The sequence below is a fragment of the Apostichopus japonicus genome, chromosome 4 (genome assembly GCF_037975245.1).
Source record: "Apostichopus japonicus isolate 1M-3 chromosome 4, ASM3797524v1, whole genome shotgun sequence".
Lineage (NCBI taxonomy): Eukaryota > Metazoa > Echinodermata > Holothuroidea > Aspidochirotida > Stichopodidae > Apostichopus > Apostichopus japonicus.
In genome coordinates, this window is record NC_092564.1 from 2416263 (window position 1) to 2441230 (window position 24968).

General features: G+C 39.0%; 3 protein-coding genes across 5 annotated transcripts in view; 2 read left to right on the top strand and 1 right to left on the bottom strand.

Annotated features, from left to right (window-relative positions):
* Window positions 1-156: 156 nt before the first annotated feature.
* On the top strand, window positions 157-12112 carry LOC139966124 (large ribosomal subunit protein mL45-like). Its single transcript, XM_071968842.1, has 7 exons — window positions 157-315; window positions 3359-3635; window positions 5194-5258; window positions 7178-7329; window positions 8889-8937; window positions 10133-10282; window positions 10709-12112. The coding sequence occupies exons 1-7, from the start codon at window positions 250-252 to the stop codon at window positions 10985-10987; spliced, it is 1038 nt and encodes a 345-aa protein (XP_071824943.1). The 5' UTR covers window positions 157-249; the 3' UTR covers window positions 10988-12112.
* A 1889-nt stretch (window positions 12113-14001) lies between these two features.
* LOC139966125 (transmembrane and ubiquitin-like domain-containing protein 1) lies at window positions 14002-21030 on the top strand. Of its 2 annotated transcripts, none has more exons than XM_071968844.1 (3): window positions 14002-14124; window positions 15247-15887; window positions 16343-21030. In XM_071968844.1, exons 2-3 carry the CDS (start codon window positions 15280-15282, stop codon window positions 16692-16694), a joined length of 960 nt encoding a protein of 319 aa, XP_071824945.1. In that variant the 5' UTR covers window positions 14002-14124; window positions 15247-15279; the 3' UTR covers window positions 16695-21030. The 2 variants fall into 2 exon arrangements, with proteins under 2 accessions (XP_071824945.1, XP_071824944.1); XM_071968843.1 differs by lacking the exon at window positions 14002-14124 and adding an exon at window positions 14784-14843.
* Window positions 20755-24968, bottom strand: part of LOC139966127 (ATP synthase lipid-binding protein, mitochondrial-like) — a 53371-nt gene continuing 49157 nt past the window's right edge. Inside the window, exons 1-5 of one of the 2 annotated variants that reach the window (XM_071968846.1) lie at window positions 24652-24723; window positions 24352-24440; window positions 23160-23230; window positions 22713-22809; window positions 20755-21598 (exon numbers count right to left, since the gene is read on the bottom strand). In XM_071968846.1, coding sequence (XP_071824947.1) covers window positions 21332-21598; window positions 22713-22809; window positions 23160-23230; window positions 24352-24396 — 480 coding nt within the window. In that variant the 5' untranslated portion in view covers window positions 24397-24440; window positions 24652-24723 and the 3' untranslated portion in view covers window positions 20755-21331. Of the gene's footprint in view, window positions 21599-22712; window positions 22810-23159; window positions 23231-24351; window positions 24441-24651; window positions 24724-24968 lie in introns of those variants that run through there. The other variant, XM_071968847.1, reaches the window with a different exon arrangement.

Here is a 24968-nt window from a genome sequence, read left to right on the forward strand (position 1 = left end):
TCCTCCTCGTTTTTCCCCTCTTTTTCTCTCTCTTTTTACTCTCCTCTTTTTCTTACCCGGGCCCGCGCGCGCCCCAACGTCCCACCTGGATACGCGCCTGATCATTGAGTACGATCTGTGGCCAACTTTTCATCATAACTGAAAACTTTACAGAAGGCCTTGTTTGCTAGAAGGAGCATTTTTAACTTTTCAGAAAATGACCTCTCGTGAACGTTATGGGAACGACTGATCTTTACATTCTATTTAAAGATGGCTACCTCCTTGTTCAACATGCCGATCGCCGCAATCAGTCGAAATTTTACCTTGTTTTCGAATGTAAGATTAAAACACACTTTGACCGTGCATTCAATCTCGAATTTCAAACTTGTTATACACTTGCTGAATAAAAAGTAGATTTTGTGCTAGTTTGTCAGTTGTCGCGAAACCCTAGGCCTATGCGATTTGCCTGGGCAAACTAACGTTAGGCTATCAAACTAGTTAGGGTAGGCCTCATCATACTAGTAGTAGCACTACTAGTTTAGTTTAGTGACCCAAGGATCAGGAAGCCTTACCGTAGCTTATCTGAGACCCTATCCGTGTTAGATCATGGATGAACACCGACTTATTGCAAGCCTTCTCTTTTCGTTAAATGTGCAGTGGATAACGAGGTAGGGGTGTGAATTCCCTCCCATTCCTGCTCCTGGGACCGGCATTTAATGTCCCCTGCATCCGATCGGCGAGAGTGTATTCCCCAGCATCTGACCACTTTCTCAAATACTGAGTAGGCAAAGGCACCCTATTTGACATCACTGCAGTTTATTTCAATACCAGTGATGAACAGAAACAAACCCCTTTTCTCAAGTTAACAAACCAGAAATACCAAATCCATGGAAGACGATGCACATCACCACTGCACTGCAGCGATTTTTGAATAGGTCATGAGAACCGAGCTCCTGGCGGAATTTTGTTCCTTGACCCTTAGGATTGTGAGGCAGACACTCTTACCGCTGAACCACACCTTTGCCTATAGTCATACTCATAGGCCTATAGTCATAGACGAACTTTCAAAAGTCATACTGAACTTATTAATATTACCCTAAATTTAGGCCTTGAAATATGCCCCACGAGTCTGATTAATCGCTGCGATTTTTCTAGTTATTGAAGTTATCCACAATAATGAAATACTGCAGACACACACCATGTGAATAAAACAAAAAAACTACAACCTTGCCTTTAGGGTGAATTTAGTCATAGGATTTACAGTATGGAGTGAAACATGGAAGTGGAAGAGAGCTTTCAATTTAAGGCCTAGAGCCTTACTTTTTCTGATGGCAGATTAACAATAGAATACCCTGCCACTGTAGATCAGTCACAGTGATCCAAGAATGTCACTTGTTACTGTTAGTCTTATTGTAGCTTTATTGTGAGAATGACGAACATTTAATTTGGGAGTTTTCATATAATTAACAGTCCTTTGAGCCTCCCTTCTGAGGTGGTGGCTAAGTTGCAGTGGGGTTGCATGTTTTATTCTGAATCTGTTACATGAAAAATGTTCAAGTTCAAAGTTCCTTGATGTCTCCATTGATGTATTGATGTTTGAAAATAAATTCTGCCCTTGCCCAACAATCCAGTTTGACATCTTATTTCAATAGCAAACTTTTATCTTACCCTCTAGTCAAGCTTGACCAACTTAGACCAAATTTAAGATAATATTAGTGTACTGTAGATACCGACTAGCCAATGATGTTATGTATGGTATCCAAATGTGAAAGATTTGTGGGTGAATTTGATTGTTGCAAAATAGCATGAAATATTTCTTCCTTATCACTTTGGTGCAAGTATATTTTTAGCCATATTGGCTGAGATTTCAACCAAAACAGTGGTACTTCGCATAATTAAGACCACCATTTGTGGGTTTAAAGGTGCAGCGCATTGTAGAACAAGTGGTAGCTTGGGCAATTAGCTGCTGGTGCCATCTGTAAATGCTAGCCGTGCATCAGTCATTCTGGGGGGGGGAGGGGGGGTGTGTGGGGCAAGGGTGCAGTGTATATGTTTATGTATATGTGCAGTGTACTGTCGATCTACAGTATGTTGTGGTACCTTTTCTCCAATACTTAAAATCTTGCAGTACCTTAATAGCATGGTGTACAAAGAAAAATTTACAGAGCCCAGATGAATTCTGCTCAGTTTCTTGTCTATCTTTAGTCAAAATGAAATTGCGCAGCCTGGAGAACTTGGTGTTTAAAGTTTGCATAGCACTTTAGGTTCTCCCATTTTCTTTTAACGTCATACTGGGACTAAAAACTAATTTGGTCTTCTGTGTACTAATGTGCTTTACATATTTTGCTTTTGTAAGCATTCAAATAGTCAACTGTGCATTCAATTCTGCTATGTGAAGTACAATACAAGACTTTTATCAAAAAGTTTGCTGGCAAAAGGTTGATTGTGGAACACATTCAAAATTTCTATCATGTTTCATTATAAGTTGCCAGAATTCCATGGTTTCGATTGGCCATGGTTTGAATGCCATGTGGGTTTGATAGAACATAGAGCATAGTGTACTGTAGCACGGTGGTCCAATTAGGAAGCACACAAGACATTGAAATGAGCTTAATCATTGTTGAAAGAAATGTCTATATTCTCGCCTTTCAGTATGAAACCAACATGCATGTCTCCATTTTCTGTATCATGATCAAATTTGGAAGAAACTCTGGGCAATCTCTGTGACTGTTTCTTAGCCGAAACATTTCACCAAACTTTGACGTATTATACAGCAAAGCAAGCTGCTAGAGAAAGAACAGAATGAGTCTTGGATGATCTTCAAGGGGTTCAAAATGAAAGCTCTTGTTTTAAAGAGAATATATCAATGAGAATAAATACAATAAGAAAGTTCTGGAAAGAATATGAACAGAATGTTTAATTCATCCAAGTTTAAATTGGACACAAACAAATAATAGTCTAGCAGATGTAGGCCTAAGTAAGCTACAACACAAAAAAATTTCTTTGATAATTATGATTTTTGACATAGCTTTGCAAATTTACATCATCGGTTAGCTTCACTTACTTTAGTGTAAAACACAATGGGACACCAGGTAGCACACTTCAAGTTTGATTTACTTCTCATTGCTATTTATGGTATAATATTGAAATTTTCCAAAAGTGTGTCATAATCGGCCCATTGACTATATAAAGTTATTAAATGCAGTGTTAGGTAAATGTGGTAAATGAGGACATACAATGTGTTAACCATAATTTTTATCAGAACTACAGCAAAGCCTGTGCTATCTATACCTTTGAGCTGCAGTAGGTTCGTTAAGTACTGTGTTACTGTCTGCCGCTAGTGTGTTTTAATTTTTAACTATCTTGAATTTGTCAACAGTTGCACTGCTTATCTTGCACAAACAAGTTAGTAACAGCACAGAGAATGTTATTGCCGTCCTCGACTTCCCTGTATGAGGTCAGCAGGCCTCGGACAACCCAGAAAATTCACAAAGCCAGAAAGAAAGCCAGGCTGTTGAAGAAGGATCAGAAACGTCTTGCTGAGAAGGAAGAGTGGAAGAAGGATCCTCGTAAGATGGTGTTTGGCCTGTTAAGAAAGGCAGGGATGAAACCGGGGAGACAGTATGCAGAGAGAGCAATAACAATCACTTGTACAGGTAGAACTATTGTTTATCAATTGTTTATCAATCTGGATTCTTGTCTCATTGGTAACACTGTTTGGATATTAAGAGTGTGAAAATGAGAATAACATTTTGTCATTTTTTTTTTCTCATGGCCTAAACAGTGTTTGAAATTCAAAGAGAGAGAGAGAGAGAGAGAGAGAGAGAGAGAGGGAGGGAGGGAGGGAGGGAGGGAGGGAGGGAGGGAGGGAGGGAGGGAGGGAGGGAGGGAGGGAGGGAGGGAGGGAGGGAGGGAGGGAGGGAGGGAGGGAGGGAGGGAGGGAGGGAGGGAGGGAGGGAGGGAGGGAGGGAGGGAGGGAGGGAGGGAGGGAGGGAGGGAGGGAGGGAGGGAGGGAGGGAGGGAGGGAGGGAGGGAGGGAGGGAGGGAGGGAGGGAGGGAGGGAGGGAGGGAGGGAGGGAGGGAGGGAGGGAGGGAGGGAGGGAGGGAGGGAGGGAGGGAGGGAGGGAGGGAGGGAGGGAGGGAGGGAGGGAGGGAGGGAGGGAGGGAGGGAGGGAGGGAGGGAGGGAGGGAGGGAAACTTTGCAGAAGGATGTAACAATGTAGGTGAAATAGTAAGAAGCTGGAAGGGGAGAATGGAGAGGGAGGGGGGGGGGGGATTAAGAAGGGAATGGACTTGAGTGTTGAGGATGGACAGGAATTGGGATGAAGAGAGAGGGGGAGGAGCAGTGGAGGAGCGTCCATACAGTCAGAAGGGGGGGGGGGGGGGACTAACGGACTCAAATGGACTGCTGGCACCCTTTTCAGCTTTTTACCACTTTTTACTTCTTCGCGATTATTGACTGTTTTATTGCGCTCACATCTACCTATTGACATTTGTCACATTTTGTTGGCTATGACACCTATTTATTCTTCGTTTATCTGCAAATTAGCAAGGCCTGGAAAGGATAATTTCCGGTGATCTAGGGAGTACAGTATCTTTACTCAAAAAATTTCTGTACGCTCCGCGCCAACCTGTGGTGGCGCTCCGCTTAGATAGTGTCGATAGTTCTCGACCCCCCTGACCAATACCCCTAGCTTCGCCACTGGGTAGGAGGAGACATTTTCTGCATTTAATTTGCATTCTCACCAGCAATATTTCCTTACACTTAAGAAAAGAAAGCTATTACTGCAAATAAAATTCCATTCATTTTGGGGTTCATGAGATGAGAAAGATGGTCGAGAATGCACACAATCAATGTCTCTGTTGTCGATATGGCTTGTGTAGTTCCACTGTGTATAGTAATGACTTACAGTACACTCCTCACTGCGATAAGGAGAACAACTCCAAATGGAAACAAATATATGAGACAGCAAATTAACAAGCTGAATTATTATACGCTTAAAATGTATGCACTCAAGTTAATATATGAGTGAAAATCACCATAAATTGAATTTATCATGTTGCAGTTAGTTTGGTTTTCAACCCTTGAATACAATAATTGGACTTACTTAAAGATGTGTTAGAGAAATGTGTGATTAAATATGTGATGAATTGCACTTTCTGCTACCAGTCGAAGTACTTTACCTATTGGCAAGCTCTATTTGTCTTTTGCAGGTGATTTCTTTGAGCCGTATATACCTCCTGAGGGTGATGGTAAAGCTTCTACTTTGTCCAAAGAGGTAAATATGAATTATGAAGACTTTAACATTGATATTCGAAGGCTTAAAGGAGACACAAACTCAAGCATCCTTGTTGATCCATCTGATAGAGGTAACTGTCACGAACAACCCCACCCCCTCCTCTTCCACAGCCAGGAGACACAAATTCAAACACCATTGTTGATCCATCTGATAGAGATAACTGTCACGAACATCCCCACCCCCTCTTCCACAGCCAGGAGACACAAATTCAAACACCGTTGTTGATCCATCTGATAGAGGTAACTGTCACGAACAACCCCACCCCCTCCTCTTCCACAGCCAGGAGACACAAATTCAAACACCGTTGTTGATCCATCTGATAGAGGTAACTGTCACGAACAACCCCACCCCCTCCTCTTCCACAGCCAGGAGACTCAAATTCAAACACCGCGGTTGATCCATCTGATAGAAGTAACTGTCACGAACAACCCCACCCCCTCCTCTTCCACAGCCAGGAGACTCAAATTCAAACACCGTTGTTGATCCATCTGATAGAGGTAACTGTCACGAACAACCCCACCCCCTCCCCTTCCACAGCCAGGAGACACAAATTCAAACAGTGTTGTTGATCCATCTAATAGAGATTACTGTCACAAACAACCCCACCCCCTCCTCTTCCACAGCCAGGAGACACAAATTCAAACACCGTTGTTGATCCATCTGATAGAGATAACTGTAACGAACAACTTCCTTCAATAGCTAAGGAAAATGTATATTCCTTTTTGGATATATCTATAGCTTTAATGTCCTTTCACACACAAGGCTGAAGACTTGATCAAGTCTAAATATGACATCATCCAGCCACATGTACTTCAATGTAACATAATGGAGAGCTAAAAGATTGTAGCACATTCCATGACCTAATCACACAGAGCAAGATTTTCTTTGCCTGTTTCAGAGAGTAGTTCTTCACAAAGACCTCTGCCATATAAACTAAAGATGATGATAATCGTGTTTGTGTCCTTTCATCGAGTGTGCATCCGTTGGTGATGAAATTATAAAAAGATGCATTGTCGATTACTGTTTATTCTTCTTTGCTTACAGCATCATTTTAAATGATGAATAAAATATCTTGAAACAATATCAATTAGAAGAGACAAAAATGATACAACAATAGAAAAAACATGGGTGCTGAGTATTGAAAATGAATGATCCAGAAAAAGTTGACAAAAAACAATAGGCTTAATTTACTATGCATGCTTTATAGAAGTTGTATTATCAATGGGGTAACGTGCACGAAGCATCATGAACTTAAATTTTAGAATTCTTTTCAATCTACCACAAGACCACTCAAAGAATGTCTAAAGTCAGAATATAAATGTCAAAATGGTGTAATAAAATGATAAAAAGGAAAGATACAGGTCAGCTCTCTATGTTGATTTTGGTGTTAAGGATATTCATCTTTAAAACATGTTACATGGCTTTAATGCTCCTCTGACACAAATATTAGAGATGGCATCACCAACTTGTCAATGGTAGTCACTTGTTTACATAATTCTAATAACTTTCCCAAGAAATGTTGTTTACGTAGGCTCTTACTGTATGGAAACAGTAGGGCACCCAAGAATGAATTACAACATTTACCGGTGACAAATTTAATGCGTAATAATGATGTTATTTCAGGACCCAAATTCTTAATATATTCCCTCTTAAAGTTTCTCTCAGTTTGGAGACTCTGTCATTTAGTGGGAAAAAGATTGGGGAAAAAGATTGTGTCAGCATTTTGTTTGAATATTTCTGCAACTTATCAAATTTGTAGTCTCAAAAATCATTCCTTTAATATAAAAGAAATTTCATAATAATTTTTTAATCAAATGCATAAGACAATGAATGCGCAATGAATTTCGATTCTGAGCAAAATGCCTTACAATTGTTGCTATGGATTTTTCATTTAACAGGGTGCAAAGCAAAGAATAGACAGAGTGAAAAACATCGGTGTCACCCAAATGGCTGTCCGAAAAATACGTCAATTTCAGCCAGAATTTCAAACATCAGAGTTTGCTTGGAAAGCCCAACAAATATTTATAGATGCTCACAATAATCTACAAAAGTAATCTTTTTTTCTTTACCATTTTGCCTTCTTATCTCATTTCACATTTAAAGGGAGGATTGGGTTCATTGGTTTGGATGGTCTTTGGTTTCGATGATAATCGTAACCTATGCATTCATGATGGCGTGTGTGTGTGTGAGTGCGTTTGTGACCGCCCAGCTTATAAACACGATATCTCAAGAAGGTAAGGTGAGACCAATATCATATTTAATGTGTAGAAGTACCACATTGAGTACAAGATGCCTATTGTTTTTGGCGGAGGTCAAAGGTCATTTGGGGTTACCAAGGGTCAAAATGTGAAAACTCAAGAAGGGAATCATGGGCAGACCTCATATTTGGTGTGTAGGAGTACCACATTGTGTAAAAGAAGCCTATTGTTTTTGGGTGGAGGACAAAGGTCATTTGAGGTCACCAGGGGTCAAATTGTTAAAACCTTGTAATCATGATATCTCAATACTGGAAGCTTGGGTCGACTGCTTATTTAGTGTGTAGAAGTACCACATTGAATTAAAGAAGCCTATTACTTTTGGTGGAGGTCATTTGGGGTCATCAGAGGTCAAATCGTGCAACCCTTGTAAACATGTACACCCTCACTATACATTATGTCAGATTCATGAAAACTCTGCTCATGTTACGTTATTGAAACCCCCATGCATTTTTGCATACTGGTTGGAACAAGGACTTGTAAAGAATGTACACAATAATAGGTGTAAATGTCCAAGGGACGGATGAAGGGACAGGAGTTTGAGGGATAAAATATCAACAAAATGATCTCTGAAGTGTTAGAAAAGTGTTGGAACATTTAATGAATATCATCTGGCTGTTTGTATCTGCTGTAGAGGCAGAATTTGAACATAAGGATTATTTATGCAACTGATGTTGTTATTTTCATTCACTGTTGAGATAACAGGAGTGTAAGAAGGATCGTAGAATTGTAGAGCATTATTGCAATGCACTAGTATCATGAGTGAGTCTGGTGGAATTCAATGTTAAAGTTAAAGTTTGGTGTAGCCACTGGTGAGTTTAAAGCGTCCGTCCCACAACCATTAGGTACCTGGTTCAAAACCTCAACAAAAATGATGAGGCTCTGTTCAAGTTCTGCTGTTTCAACGGTTTTTGAAGCAACTTGTTTTGTCATTGAGACCCTCTACGTATGTCGATGAACACAGGCTTATCTCAAGTATCTGTTTAGTGATGAGCTGGACCCCCATTTAATGTCCCCACCCAACAGAGGAGGGCAAACATACCTGAGCAATTGATCACTTTCTCAAACAGTGAGGGGGATAGGTCAACCCCATTCATCATCACTGCATGACGAAGCGAGGTGCAAAATATCACAAATAGGGATGCGACAATTACACACCTGGCTTGTAACTCTCTGATCACCCATCACAAAGAGTATTTACTTGATATAAGCCTGTGTTTGTCCACATGGATTCAGTGTCAAATGAGCTTCTGTTGGATTCTTTGAAGAACCAAGCTGAACCAATATTCTCCACCTCTTATTCTAGTGGAAAGTGATTTAATGTTTTCTTTATATGATTTCGTTTTCTTTGCAGCTTTGACAAGAACACCTTGCATTCACTGGTGACGGAAAAATGTTACCCTGTGAGTACCTCTTTAACAAGCAATTTCAATTTTAGTTTCAACGTAAAGCTAGGGTGTATACTTTGTTTCAAACCTTTCTTCAAAACCTTAATGTGGTGCTCGGATGTTCACCAAATACTGCCCGAAACAGTTCACATTGAAAGCATTTGGCAAACATGCATGGACATATATATGTAACAATTTCACTTTTTTTAAGGATTTAATTTTAGAATGTGATTGAAACCAATGACCTTGATAATCCCAAACCTCATGTCTTGACATTGTTGTCAGGGATTAGTGCTGCAGTGCATACTCAGGACCAGACCTAGTGTACTAATTATGAGACACAGAATATCTGTTCCTGCTTTGTTGGTTTCTTCTCGAATGCAATGAATCACCAGTTAATCACCAAAGTTACTGAAATTACCCAAGATGAGATTGTAAATTGATCTAAACAAAGGCAGCCTCCTCAATGTTTAAACCAGAGGAACTTTTAAATTAGAAAAATATGATTCTGATTTCTGATTGAATTCTGAAATGTTTATCACTTGGACACTTTCTTCATCTTTGCATTGAAATGACATCCAAACATAACTAAAGGAAAAGTTTCTTTCCCCTATGTAAACCTTTTTTGAATGTACTCAAATGTACATACTGTAGTTATGGGACATTATGAACAAATAGTACGCAATATTTCTTAAAGGTGTGAAGACTCGCGCAGAAAGAAACATCTCATGCCGGTAATCTGACCAAGTTTCGAATAAGGTGTAACAGAAGTGTTAGACACCACCATCGATCCCAGAAAATACACACACAGCTTGCTACCATCGGTAATTAGACACTAGTGTACATTCAATTCATATAGCTACGGTCAATACCCACAGCACAGTGTACATAACAGCTATGGACATCTCAGCAGTGAGTTGTTATGGAACTCCCTGATCTCAGGTCCAGATAAAAGATAACAAGGTATCAAGTTGCTGCATTTTGTAGAGACAAGAAGATAACTTCACTTGCGCAAGCAATGGAAAGTTAACTTTTTCAGGACGCGGCACACGGTTTGGGGCGAGTCTTCAATGCCTTTAAAGCTGGACATCACATACAAAGCTGGTTTAAAGAGATTCATTCAATTATTTGTGACAGTCTTTGGATTATTCATGAGATACATTAGTCATATTAATATGTTTTTTAACATTTCTTCTCTTCCAACTGGTAGGAGATGGTCTCAGGTTTCAGATACAGAACAATTCGATGGAATTTCATAGAGTCTCTTGAGAAGCCTAGAGTAGTCCATGTTAGATGTACAGATATGATGACAAAGGGAAATGTTTATGCACAAGTCACAGTCAGAATGCTGAGCAGACAGGTACTGTAAACGAGAATATAAATAAGTAAATTAAAGTAAAACTCAGTCAGAAATTAGCTAAAATGGAAAACAAAATGAAAGGAAATGGGCTTGTGATTACACTGGACAAAATATTAAGATCCATTGAGATTTTGTTCTATGCTGAAGAGCAGCACAAAATAATACCCTCCACCTGATTAGGGGTCTCTGTGATTATTTTTGACCCTCCACTACTGAATTCCTTTGCTACCTTTCTTCTCTCTACTGAATTAAATTTTAGATTTTTTCATCTGAAATTAAATCTTTAATTCATTATTTCTGTTTCCATTTTGTAACGCTTTGACTGCACCTTGGTTACTCTCTTGTGTCTAACGTTTTCAAAGTGAAAATAAAGTAGAACCAAATTTTTGAAGACTGGTTCATTGTTAATTTGTATCTTGATTTTAGACACTGGCAATCTATGACCGTTTTGGTAGATTGGAAGTCGGAAGTGAAGATACTCCCAAAGATGTGCTAGAATACATCGTTCTGGAGAAACACCTTCCAAGCAGGTATGGCGCATGGCGTCTCCATGGAAAGATCGTGCCCCCATGGGCTACCCACAGAGAACCCATCGTAAGAACTGTTGTTTTACCTATACAAGAAGAGGAGGAGGCGGAAGAGGCCCAAACCGAGGAATATTTAGCCGAACAAAAAGATGTTCACGCTGAAACTGCGCCCTCGTGATGAAGTCACTTATGAAGTCAGTAATGCACTGAGATGGTCATACACTCATGTCAGAGGGAAGACAGCAACCCTGAGACAAGATGAGTCAGTTAATGAAGTAAGAGAGAGATAACGAGAATAAAGATGTGACAATTGACTTCATCTAAGCTTGAAGATAGTGTTGGATAGAGGGAGGGGGGAGGGGAGGGATTAAGGAGTAGTTCTTGAGCTATTCTCCTTGGTACAACAGAATGGGTTGAATCAGTTGTGTTATGTTAAATGAAGCATTTTCATGTTGGATGGGAGAGCAATGTCAAATTCACCTGTATGACATGAATTTGGTGGCTTAAAGAGATTACGAACCAAAATATCGACCTGTAGAGGTTGTAAATCATATTACCAAAAATTTCAGAAATGTAAGTAATTCTAACCCATTTATGTCCATATTTAGGTTTGATAAAATGCATATAAACAGCCAACCAACTGCTAGAAGCTGATTTGCACACATTTGAGCAAATGATTTTCATGACGGTATACCTCCTCTTTAGTGATTTACTGTTATGTTTGTAATTTGAACCATATTTGGTTTGTCCGTAAGGAGTAACTTAGTGCACCTCTTCAATTCCCCATCTATGTCAACCTAATTACCGGACCTAATTACCGGACCTCATTACCGGACCTCATTACCGGACCTAATTATCGTTCAGAGTGACATCATTGGAATTGATCATAGGATCTTCAGAATCATTTTCATGGAAACCAACTTTTCCTCCAGATTTAGCCAAATATATGACAAATTTCTAACTGTGAGACAACTCACTGACGCAAACTAATTTACTTGAGCACAGGAATTTTATTGCGTTCAAGTTTTACAAGAAAGAAGGCTGGAAATATTTGTAGATCAATGGAAATTTTGGCTAGATGGGACTCAAACCAGAGACCTCAGGCTTAAAAATTCTTTAAACTACTAATTGAACTATCCAGGCCTTATATTGGTGGTGATCCCTTAATATTTTTCCTTTTGCATTGATCAACTTGTTAGCAACTTGTCTACCTACTGTTTGTAAGTTCCTACAGTTCACTAAAAGAGATAAGTTAAACTGGTTTGCTGGGTGCAAACAGATTTCTCAGATTCAAATAAACAATAACTTGTATTGTGAGTTGTGATGATTATCATTTCACATTTGTCTTTATTCCTATGTAAAAGTGATCGATGAAATACTGGCCACTTTCCCATGCCAGCAACCCCACACAAGCAACCCGTCCCCCCTATACCATCAGACACACTTTTCCCATCTCACTGTTTCTTCGGTAATGTTAGGAGATGAACTTGAAGGTTTAGTCTAGTTTGAGGCCAAAGTTCCCTCACATGACTCTATTAAACTTAACCACTGGTCATTGGTAACTGGTCACACCCACACCAGTGTGCACAATTCAAACAAGGGGGCAATCCAGGGAGTTGCATATCTCATCGAACTACACTAAAAATAAACATTTGACCTTAGTTCATGGGAACTTTGACAGTTACCATGGCAACTAAATATGTTGGTAGCATGGACATTCTCATATTCCTATACGTTCCATGGCAAATTGTCAAGTCAATGTTTTTAGTTGTTATCACAAATTTGGACACACACACACGGACACATTTTGACGCCTCCCTCAGTCATGGATAGCCGGTCACCCTGAGGTACCCCACTATGGGGCCCCCGGCCCCCCCAATAGTAGCTACTCAGGAAATTAACCATTACCATGGCAATTGACATAGCTGTATATTGCCACTGGCAAAGGAACTATAATATCTCATCCTCCCTATGGAAGTAATGAGACAATGGCGGAGCGTCCATACAGGCAAGGGTGGCAAATGCTCCCCCTGACAGACTCAAATGGATTGCTGGCGCCCTATTCAGCTTTTTACCACTTTTTACCTATTCGCGATTAGTGACTTTATTATTGCGCTCTCATCTACTTATTGTCATTTGTTATTATGTTGGTGTAATTTTCTGACAAAATGCTCTATCGGCGGTCTTGTGATGAAGCGCATGGACTTTCAACACCCATATAAACTTCAGAGTTGTCACAAATGGCGATGACACCTATTTATTCTTCGTTTAACTGCAAATTAGCAAGGCCCGGAAAGGATCTAAGGAGTATCTTGACTCAAAAAATGTCTGTAGGCCTACGCTAGCTCTGCGCCAACCTGTGGTGGCGCTACGCTTAGATAGTGTCGAAAGCGCCCCTACAGACCATTCTTGCCCCCTCTGACCAATACCCCTAGCTCCGCCACTGGGATGAGATAAGACCCTTCCTGGAGCACTACAGTGCACCACATCTACGTGTCCCCTGGGGAATTTACCATAGCACTCAAGATCAGGGGTCGATCATAACATTTCCCCATCAAGAAGCAAAAACAGCAGTGGCGTAGGAAGGTACTTTTGAGTTGGGGGGGGGCTGAAAACTGATGGCCGGCCTGGGGGAGGGGTCTAGGGGGAGGGGGTGCCCCCTCCCCTTTGGGAATTTTTTTGCATTTTCAGGTGGCCTCAGATGCAATTTGGTGCAATATAGCACACTTCAACACCCACTCCATTTTGTAAATAATTTTGCATTTTCACCTGGCCTTAAATGCAATTTGGTGCTCCAAATGAGATTTTTTTCTCATTTGGAAATGAAAAAGGGTTTTCTGACTTGCGAAGCTGGGGGGGGCGGAATGATACTTCCGCCCACCATATTTTTCACTGGGGGTGGTGTCCCCCAGCCCCCCCCCCCCTCGGTTCCTACGCCCTTGAAAAACAGCATCGGATATCCTCAAATTCGACCTGTTGCCACATATTCACCAGTATTGGGAACGGTAGAAAATTTTCGGGCTACTCAGTGTAGCCTCTTATCACCGCCAAAACGATTCTGATTTGACTTTTCCAGACGCTGCTTAGTGTGATATTTCTCTGTCGCAAAAGTGGTTCCGTTTTGGAGCCCGGTGGAAAAAAAACTGACATAAATTCACAAAATCTAGCTAGGGTTGATCCTTTTGATTGTCTCTACCCATTATGAAGCCGACTAGTGCAAACTGCGCATGACGTAGCACACGAGCAGTTTCAAAGCTGTACGACGATCGGGACTTCGTGAACCTATGCACAGCAGCTACAAAGACTATTCGCAAGGTACAAAGAAAGAATTGGCGTGTTGTGTCAACAAGCTGAACTATGTATCATAGTCCAAAATTCCATCTCTTGTAATTTTACTCTTGACTTCATGAGGCTTTTCGAGGCCACACTTTCGAAACAATGCACTTGTACTTAAATAGAGTTAGACTACAGTACAGTAGACATTCATAGACTAGACTCGCAAAAGCACTGTATGTTAGTTGTTACGTACACATCCCTCCCCCAGTACATGCGATTTGGTAACTATTGAGGGTGATTCACAAATATCTACGATCTTCATGTTAAAGTTGAGCCAAGTTTGAATTAGCATCAAGTGGGACTTATTCGATCTAGCCTATTATTTGTTTTGTTAAATTAATACCGTAGGGAGCCCATAGCATAATGTTAGGCCTAGGCCTACATGATAATGCTTGGATCATAGGGACTGGTTATGCGAAAAAATGATGTAACCGTTTCAGATCTGTCGTGTCTATATACTGTAACTTCAATGAGATGAAATCTGTGACAGTAGAATAACCCTACATTTGGGTGCAATGTTATGTGATGTTCACACCAGTCTCATCATCAGTGCAGTTTAAACTTCAAAGAAACATTTCTCCATTCTAGCACTAAAACTTCAGTTCTGACAGTAGGCAGAGGCCATCAAATGTACAAGAAATGCTGGAACATGCATGAATTTATTTTATACCTTGTTATATCGTCTGGTGAACAGTATGGTAAGGTTACAATATTTAAATCAGCAATTTGATATATCAATTGATGTTGACCCCATCTGTTGACATATTATTTGCATACGTAGATGGCATCTCTGCATTAACGGTTGGCTATGTTTTGAATGGAACTAATCCAAGTTTCTACAACACTTCAATAGACAATAATTTTGTGAAAGCCAAAGCCTTAAAGGCATTGAAGACTGGCCCCAAACGAGTGCCGCGCTCTGAAAAAGTTAACTTTCCATTGCTCGCAAGTGAAGTTTTCTTCTTGTCGCTACAAAATGCAGACAGTAATGAAACGTGATACCTTGTTATCTTTTATCTAGATCTGAGATGTACACTCTGCTATGCACACTGTGTTGTAATCGTAATCAATTTGCACAGCTTGTCTTTTTTCTATTTACAGATATACCCAAAGGAAAAGCTTGATCAGCCAATCATGTCACTAATAGAAGGAGTAGGGGATGAACTGACTATTACTCTATCTTTATTTGTTATATTTGTTACATTAATTGTTGCTTGGGTGTCAACAAGGGTCTCTGAGACTCGTCTAACTCAATCCCAGCTGAGTGGACTTCGTGTGGAGCTCAATGAAATAACACAAGAAAACAACTCCCAGTCTGAGGAAGAAGCTGGCAGCTCAACAGAAGGCACAGAAAATGAATTGGAACAAAGATTAAATGAACCTTCATCACTGGAAGGAAATAGTCCAACGGCAGATGGTATTGATGGCCAAAATGAAACTGACTCTGCATGTAACGCACTTCCATCATCGGAGGAACACACAAAGAAAGAGTCTGCAGATCCCTCAGTGAAAGATGAAACAAGTAAAGACCATTCAAGTGAAGCAACAACAAAATGTGAAAGTTTAAATCAAGATGGAGATGATTCTAGGGTGGAAAACTTATCAGAGAGGACTTATGAAACTGAACCAGATAGTAATAGAACTTCAACTGATGATAATATAAGTCTCAAAATTAAATTCCTTAATGAAACAGAAAGGATCATCAGGACAAGCATTGAAGAAACTGTTGGCAACTTTAAAAGGTAAGAAATAACAGGGACAATTTTAAGAAGAGAAGAAGAAGAAAAGGGAGAACAAATTTTTAGTGGTTGTCCGTTCATACCAGACGAGCAAATTTCTGTTCAGAGGACCAAAGTCCGCTGTGAGATTGCATTGTAAAAATATCCCCAAATAGGTTAAATGGCTCCTGAATTTGTCGAACGGAACAAGTGTTTCACAGGTTTTATTTCAGGTGATGGTTTAAAGACAGACCTTCTTAAAAGGGGGGAAAAATACAGAAATAGCTCAAAATGGCAAAATGTTACATGTTAAACAAAGTGAAGATTCACACCATTGGCATCTGTTTCTTCTTACACCTTTTGAGTACCACATGAAGCACTGTGACCAGGATTTGTAAATTTGCTGGCAAAAACATATGTAAACAGTATTAATCTTTTATGTATTCCTGGTTATAAACAGTATTCATCTTTCCTTTTAGACTGAATTTTGCAGAGGAGAGTCAGGATGGTCGAGTTGTGCACCTCATCTTCAATGGTCAGTTTCTGAGAGATGATAGTCGACAACTCGGTTCCTACAGCATTGTCAACAACTGCGTTCTTCATTGTCATATATCACAGCATCAGCAAAGTCCAGGAACTGCTGCCCAGCAATCCGAACAAGGAGAGTTAGATATCGGCCAATTCATGGTTCCTTTATTTGCGTGTACCATCGGCTTCGTTTGGTACTTGAGGTGGCAGTACAGCTATATGTTTAACACCATGTCAACCATGTCTTTGTCAGCAGTCACAGTACTATTCATGTTGGCAGTCCTTGCTGCGTGGAGGGGATGATAAATGACAAAAAACCTCCACTAAATTGAAAATGGATTCTTGTCCAGCTAAGTTAATTCATTATTGTTCATCAAAGTACCCATAGCAAATTGTGGGAAGATGACTGTCTTCTGCAGAAAGACATCAAATTGGAAATGCTGGAAAGGAGATCTTGGGCAGAAAACATGAATCATGACAGCTTAACAGGGGCAATTGGGAGAGGGAGGCGGTTGACAATAAACAAATGATGTCAGTATTGTCCACTACTGTGCCATAAAACCCCAAGTTTTGTTCCTCATTGTTTGTGAGATTTAAGCCCCCTGGAATCTTTAAGTGATTGCTGTCTGAATCTTATGTCAACAAAACCTGCATTTACTCTCTTCCCTACAATTGGGAACAGATGTTAAAATTAAATTACCTAACAATAGCTCAATGTATTTGAACGATCTCAAGGATCATTAGTATACACTTAACAAACAATTTTAGATGAAAATGTTGTGAGTTTGTTCAAATTGATCTTGATATTTATAATTGTCATCTTTCGTCAGTATAACTGTACAGTCACTCGTTGGCTGAGTAAGGGCCTTTTGTATCTTGGAATCAGGTAGTGATGCTTATTGTTGCCTCTAATGCTGTTCCTTAAAAGATGACAGTAGTAGCTACTGTTCCATCGTCATCTGGGTATACTTACCGACTTCAGGAACAGCATGATAAGTTTCAAAGCTGTAGCCAGAGTTGTCATGCATCGACCTTGTTTGCAAACTTTCCCCTTTTTTTTATCGAAATATTGAATATACCATCCAACCAAGTACCCAACATCAGCCATCAGGAGGCAACCACCTTGCTGCTCCATAAAAGTGTTAGCATATTTGGTCTACGAATTATGTACACCCTTCAATGTTGGATACTTTCTACTATTCGGGCAATGCAAAATCTTAAATGAGTGCATACTGTATCTACTCTCAGTCCTAACCCAGTGACAAATCACACATATTTCGTTTTCAAAAAAAAAAAAAAAAAAAAATATGACATCAGAAATATTTCAATATCATTACAAAGGGCTAATTTTTCTTATGGTTGAAGAAATAAACTTACTGTTGGTATCATTCAATATCAATTCTAGTTCACATGATCAATGTTTTCCCCTTGCCAGTTTTTAATTTCATCTCTTTGTACAAATTTTTTGGTGTTTTGTCACGTTTTCATTATTTCAACCGGCCTGCATATCTCTTACCTTTACACTTCTGTTGTTTCAAACTGAATAAGGTAACCAGGATGAATTGCACAAGTGTATTAAAAGACCAATGTGTGAAATGTGCAAATAAATGAAGTCTGAAATAACAAAACATCATTGTCCAATTACACTGAAACGGTTGTTGACATATCATTGGCCTTTCTGCGTGATTGTTGAATGTTTCTGCCTAACCCACTTGAATATCCCAGTATTGTTGTGGAAGCAAGGAATAATATGGCGATTACCACATAAATTATTCCATGGGAAGAAATCAGCTTGATGATTGTTAACAGTGGAGAAATTTAGTATCCCATAGGAGCTGAAATTATGGTTAGATATCTTTATTAGACTAAATGACACTAATAAACTTGCATTATTTTGAAAGACCATTTAATATGTTCTTATTAGCAAAACCAGATTCCTGGCAAGGTTGGCATTTTGTGAATGTCCATTTACTTCTTCACTGGACTTGAGGAATGAAGTTTGCATATTATGACAGGAAAGGTTATGACAGGAAAGATTATGACAGGAAAGATTATGGTTGACTTTTGGCACAAACTTTGATATGCATCACATGGTTAAAGGCATTGAAGACTCGCAAACAGCGTGTAGCGCTTTGTAAAAGTTAACTTTCTGTTGCTTGCAAGTGAAGTTTTCTGCTTGTCGCTACAAAATGCAGACCGTAATGAAACGCGATACCTTGTTATCTTTTATCAAGACCTGAGATGTCCATCGCCAAGGGCGTAGGAACCGGGGGGGGGGCTGCTGGGGGGCGCCAGCCCCCCAGTGAAAAATATGGAGGGGCGGAAGTATCATTCCGCCCCCCCCCCTGCTTTGCAAGTCAGAAAACCCCTTTTTCATTTCCAAATGAGAAAAAAAATCTCATTTGGAGCACCAAATTGCATCTAAGGCCTGGTGAAAATGCAAAAGTTTTTACAAAATGGAGTGGGTGTTGAAGTGTGCTACATTGCACCAAATTGCATCTGAGGCCACCTGGAAATGCCAAAAAATTCCAAAGCGGACGCCCCCTCCCCCAGGCTGGCCATCAGTCTTCAGCCCTCCCACTCAAAAGTACCTTCCTACGCCACTGTCCATCGCTGCTTTGTAGGCTACACTGTGTTGTGGGTATTGACCGTAGCTGTATGTATTGACTGTACACTAGTGTCTAATTACCGACGGTAGCAAGCTGTGTGTGTATTTTCTGGGATCGATGGTGGCATCTAACACTTCTGTTACACCTCATTCGAAACTACGTCAGATTAACAGCATGAGACGTTTCTTTGTGCGCGAGTCTTCACACCGTTTAAGTAACAGCTAGTAGTCCAGGTTGTACTCCTAAGATACTTTCTGAACCCTGTGTAATTTTTGAGGAAAGATTGTTTTGTAAACATCCAAAGATCGTTCATCTGCGTGGCTGGGCTACCTCATCCAACACTGTCTATTAGGTCATTGCAGCGGATGCAACAGAAAACTAGAAAGTACTGCAAAACTCCTATGGCCTAAAGTCTGAGTGGATTTACTGTGGTAGAAAATGCCGTAGTTGATGATGAAATGTAGAATTTGAAGTTTTTATTACTAAAAGGTCCTTTAAGCCTTTTGAGCTTACATTCAGAGTGAGCTTTCTTACTACAAATCTGGTAGCATGTTATGAAATTCCCCAAACTGTGGTCGTGTTGAATAGCATCTTCAAAAGAATGCTCTTCTAGGCTGTACGCCCTTAATACTGCCAAGTTTGTTATATTTGTATAAGCCAACCTTCATATTTATATGCAAGTAACAACATGGTTTGGGGGGCATCATATAGTTGCTCTGAACCCTATTAATGTCCCCATCGAGTTCAGTTACAGTCAAGGATAAGTGAACAAAGATCACATTATGATCCAAGAACACTGCTCTCCAAGCGAGCAGGGCACTCCAGCTTCAGATGAAAAAAATTGCTTTAGTGAAAGTCAAACGTTTTCCTCCCATTGTTAAATTTGCGACTGCTGTTTTATTCCAAAAATCTAGTAAATAGCGATTGATTAACCTGAGATCTTTCTACAATACATAGCAAATCCTTTTCCTTTAACTTGAAAAGCAGATTATTTGGTTAAGTAATCATTGGGCCATTGAAGCACTTAAGGCCCTCAAGGTGTTTGGGAATTGGGTTTTTAGAACATTGTGCTGATAGCAAGGGACAATACCTTTTGCATCAATTTTCTAACTTGAGGGATCCTTGTTCAAGATTGGTGATTTTAAGGGTAAACTGATTAAACTTTTGAAGAAATTTTTAATTGTAGTTAGCTTGCATGCATCAGTAGTTTAATAATTGATTTTATGAAAAGATTGACTACCCCTCACAGGATTAAAAATATCAGTATTGCAAACTAACATACTAGAAGTGAAATATTTGTCACTCATGTTGGAACTTATAACATGCTTTATATACTGCCAAACTTGAAGCATTTTTTTGTGACAATTGTCCATTCAAGCACATATCAATGTCAGGCAGTAAGTCAAATCACCTCTAGGAAAGTACTCAGAAACAACTTTGGTACAGTTGGTACCCCCATTCTGATGAACTTTAAAGAGGACTGCAATATTTTTGATCACTGCTGTGACTAAAGCCAAATCTAATGGTGAACAATAGAATGAGCTGTTAGTAACTTAATATTTCCACTAATTCATTTTAATTTTTACTACAGACGAAATACTATCCATTCTGTCTAAACCATTTCTTCCCATACTGATAGAAAGTCCTTAATCTCAGCATTCTCTCATTCAGTTGTTGACTTGCAAGTGCAACTTTATCTAGAATACAGGACTTCTAAAGAGACGGACTAACAAATGAAACAAAAAAGCTCACAATACAGTTAACTTTTCAATCATCTATTCATTTTCCATCACATGGCTGGCCAAGAACATTTTTGGGACAAGTGGCCCACTACTGACACCAGACTTGTGTTCATCATATGTCTGATCTTCAATTTAATTACAATCAGGTAAATCATCTGCAAATTAATTTCAAATTCTGTCTCAATGAGAAAATAAGTTGAAATGGATTTGAATACAAAGATCCAACATCAACAGTTTGTTCTGGTTATGCTATAATGAATTGGTGCGATTGATACAAACACACAAGAACAACAACAGGTGCCAATCTTCTCACAATCAGAGACATTTAAGTAATCTATGAACAATGTAAGAAAAATAATTGGCTGGAACATTACATGTCCATTGCTACATTAGATTTTCATTTTGAAAAAAAAGATCCCTCTTGACTTTTGAAGTTGTCATTGGACCCTCACCCTAAAATGCACTTGCCTGCCATACTGATGTAATAAACACCGTTCTCTCTGGTCAAATGGTGAACTCTGCAAACAAATAAGACCTGAAAATAAATCTGAGACAATTGGTCTCTATCATACTATAACAATGCCCATAATCACAGGGCAAACAGGATAAGGAAAGCAACCATAAGACAAAATAGACCCATGGCTTCAGACAATGCAAAACCCAAGATGGCATAGGTGAAAAGCTGTTGTTTTAGTGATGGGTTACGGGCATAACCGATAATCAAACTGCCAAAGACGGTTCCAATACCAGCGCCAGATCCGGCAATTCCTACTGTGGCAGCTCCAGCTCCGATGAATTTTGCAGCAGCTTCAACATCTTTTTGTACAGCAGATGTCTGGAAGTTCCTTGCAGCAATCTGATAGGGAGAACAGATTTGACAATGCAGTTTATTAAAGTGGATGAAAAAAAAATATTGATGAAATCAGAAAGGCAGGTCCAATACAAAACTAACCTACTGTGCAAATCATAAATCAAGCAAAGGCACAAACTTTCTTACTTGTAACAAATAAATGAAATTACTGACGTTTTACTTTTTGACCATTATTATATATAGAGAGATATAATAATATTCCCACTACTGACTTGACTGAAGAGCTGTGAAAATACTTCCAAACCCATTTTAAATTACAGGACTATACTTTTAATTTCATTGGTGTTCACTTATACAAAATGCCATTTCACCTGCAGTTTTGACAACACACAAACTAATGTTATACACAGTGGCATTGAATGTTTCTCTCTCTCTTGTTTATTTGACAGGGTTGTTGAATGTTATCATGCTGACTACTGCAAAACCTGCCACAGTGGGGAGCAAGTAAAAACATGGTACTAACACAAAGTAATGTTGTCAACAAATGCAGATATATGATTATTTGAGAAAGCAATCATCACCACCAACAAAATGCAGAAACCTGGGATTTAAAATATTCTTTTTAATGAAACAAAGATTAATTTTCTGCTTGAAAACAGTTTGAAAGTTGATGACAATTGCCAAACTGCTATATATCTGTAGGATTACTTGAAATTAATTTTGGCCATATTGACTCTTTGACATGAAGGAACTTGCAACACAGTCAGATGTCAACTGGAGTTGCTTCCACAAAAATTATTTAATCAATACATTTTCATTTTTTCCATTTGAGACAGGCCTCATGTTTAGCATCTGTTTATAGAAGGTAATCTTAATTTGATTATATCGTGTACCAACACTGCACATCTGTAATGAAAAAGCCTCTTTCGGCTCAAATTGTACAAAGCCATTCCTAACTCTGCTGTTGTGAAAGATGCACCTTCAAACATTCAAAATATATAGCAGATCTGTAAGTACCCATCTCTTGGGATATTGGGTAAAATCAACAAATACTTATAAATGATAGCTATTATGGCTTTGAAAATTTACTTGACCTAGCTATGTATTTTGATGACATGGCTGGTCATTCATTTTCACATAAAATTAAAAAAAAACCTACTTGATTCATAAGTCCTGGTATCTGTGGGATTGTTACTGTTGTTGCACCGCTGAGGCTAGCAACACTGCCATATGAGCTCAGGTTGCGCCTTGAAACACTGTGAACATAACCGCAAATAAATATAAAATAGGAAAATCTACTTGAAAATGGTAGTATTTTCTACATATCCAAGATCAGGAATGACATCATGTGAACCTTGGGCACTCTTTTTTCCATGATTTATGACTGGCACATAAGTACCTCATTTATCTTGCCTTAACAATCAAACAACAGCTGCTTCATGGACATACAGCAACAAAAGTTCTAGTTTGACATCAACTCTTTTAAGAAAGCACATGCCATGATGAAAGCGAGTATATACACTAAAGAACATCATACACGATTGCTTATCTCTTTTTCTACTCTCTGAGAAACAATTGCTTAAAATAACTCAGTTTAACAACATACTTTGTATTTTCATTGTTGACGCTGGTTGATGCACTAAGTGGTCTGACAAATGATCTGGCTCCACGGGCAATCTATAAAAATGATAGCATAGAAAATGAGTCATTTCTTTTGTGAATGAAAAGAGTTTTAAAAAATGTGAACATTGCATGATTTTAGGTTTTGAACCTGTATCTTTGGCTGCAATTAATTCTAGAAACATTGCTAGAAGGAATGTAACAGTTGACTCTTTCTTCCAAAACAGCAAGATTTTGATATGAAAGATGGAAGACTAAATTTTTTGACTCTTTTGATAGTATACGTTCAGACAAGCCTGTGTACATTGTGAATGTGAGCATGTATCAACAAGTGCACAAGACGAGTAGCAGCTGAAAGTCCAATCGGGCATGCTCAGCAAGAATCAAGTAGGAATGTCTGGTTAACACGACATTCCATCATATTCCTTGTACAATTTTCTTCAAGACTTGTTGGGGGATATGGTAACTTAATCATCATACTGAGGAATTTCAGGTTATTCTGTAGGACAGTGGCAATGACACTCTCACTAACTTTACTCTGTGGTTTACTTCTATTCTTCAACTGTGTGATTTCATCAATGATTCGATTATATTTCACAAAAAATACAGTGAACTGCAATTGAATTAACATAAGAAAGCAAAAATTTCTCTAACATCGCATGTGTGTTAAATTAAACTATGCAATTCCGCTAAATCAGTTAAAAAACTTTATTGTTCCCTTGTTTCAATGTGGCAATTTCAGCCATGTACTGGTAACAAATTGACTTACAAACACAGCAACTATACAGTGTGTAACTGTGCATCAACTTATTTGGCAAAAATAGCATGCACACTCACATGTCAGATCTGCATCTGGGCTACAATAATTAAAACTTCAGGAATTCACATAAGTAAGCCTACAGAAATAAACTTAAGTTGAGCTGTGGTGAGGCGTTGCGGTGGCCACGGCTAGGTCAACACTATGACAAGAAGAAGCCTAATGTTACACATTTGTAGGTTGTAGCAACCTACTGCATTTGTATCCTACCACATAAAGCCAATGGGTAACTCCCCTGACAAATATAAACTACGCTAGGTATAGGGCAGGTCTCTCTTTTCACAATGAGCAGATCTTGAAAAATGGGCTGTTTTATCTGGAAACTGTAATATAATAGTGCTTTAGTAGAAGGTGTACTTACGAGAGTTTGCGTTCCTGAGGAACATAATCTTGTGCAGTGATACATCTTTAGGTTGGTGTTTTTTCGCACAAATTCCTGACAACTTCAACCTGCAAAAGAAGACCATACAATTTAAAGGAATCAAGTAAGAGCTGTAAGAACTGACAACAAATTTAGCTACATTAGAATTAACTTGAAAATTTCGTAATTAAATTAAATGCTTATCAAATGAATATAATATTCGCTAATAACGTCACTTCTAAAACTAACTTAAATTTCGAACGATTGCTAAGAAAATATGGGATTTAGGTTTCTACTCACGTCTTGAATCGGAGTACCGGTAACTGAGCGTAAAGTGCATGCGTGAACGATAGCCACGTTCGGAGATTAATAATTAAAAATTATATTAAAATGACGCAATTCGATACGATTATGCACTATTATGTTTCACATCTAGTTTTAAAAATGAATAAAATATTGAGCATTAACATTTAATTCTTAAAACAAAAACTATAAGTTTATAATATGAAATAGAGGATCTTAATTTCTAGCATCTATTTACGTCATATGACCTTTCAACTTTCCTGGGGCAAACGGTGAAAGGGCAAAAGGTCACCAGCTGGGTTTGGCTGCGAAAA

Excerpts from the sequence above, each read along its gene's own strand:
- LOC139966124 (XM_071968842.1), top strand. The coding sequence starts at position 250 with ATGGCTACCTCCTTGTTCAACATGCCGATCGCCGCAATCAGTCGAAAT. Across the intron at positions 3,636-5,193 it reads AATAACAATCACTTGTACAG|GTGATTTCTTTGAGCCGTAT; the intron begins GTAGAACTATTG and ends TGTCTTTTGCAG. Across the intron at positions 8,938-10,132 it reads TGACGGAAAAATGTTACCCT|GAGATGGTCTCAGGTTTCAG; the intron begins GTGAGTACCTCT and ends TCCAACTGGTAG.
- LOC139966125 (XM_071968843.1), top strand. The coding sequence starts at position 14,799 with ATGAATTTATTTTATACCTTGTTATATCGTCTGGTGAACAGTATG. Across the intron at positions 14,844-15,246 it reads ATCGTCTGGTGAACAGTATG|ATATACCCAAAGGAAAAGCT; the intron begins GTAAGGTTACAA and ends TTCTATTTACAG. Across the intron at positions 15,888-16,342 it reads ACTGTTGGCAACTTTAAAAG|ACTGAATTTTGCAGAGGAGA; the intron begins GTAAGAAATAAC and ends CTTTCCTTTTAG.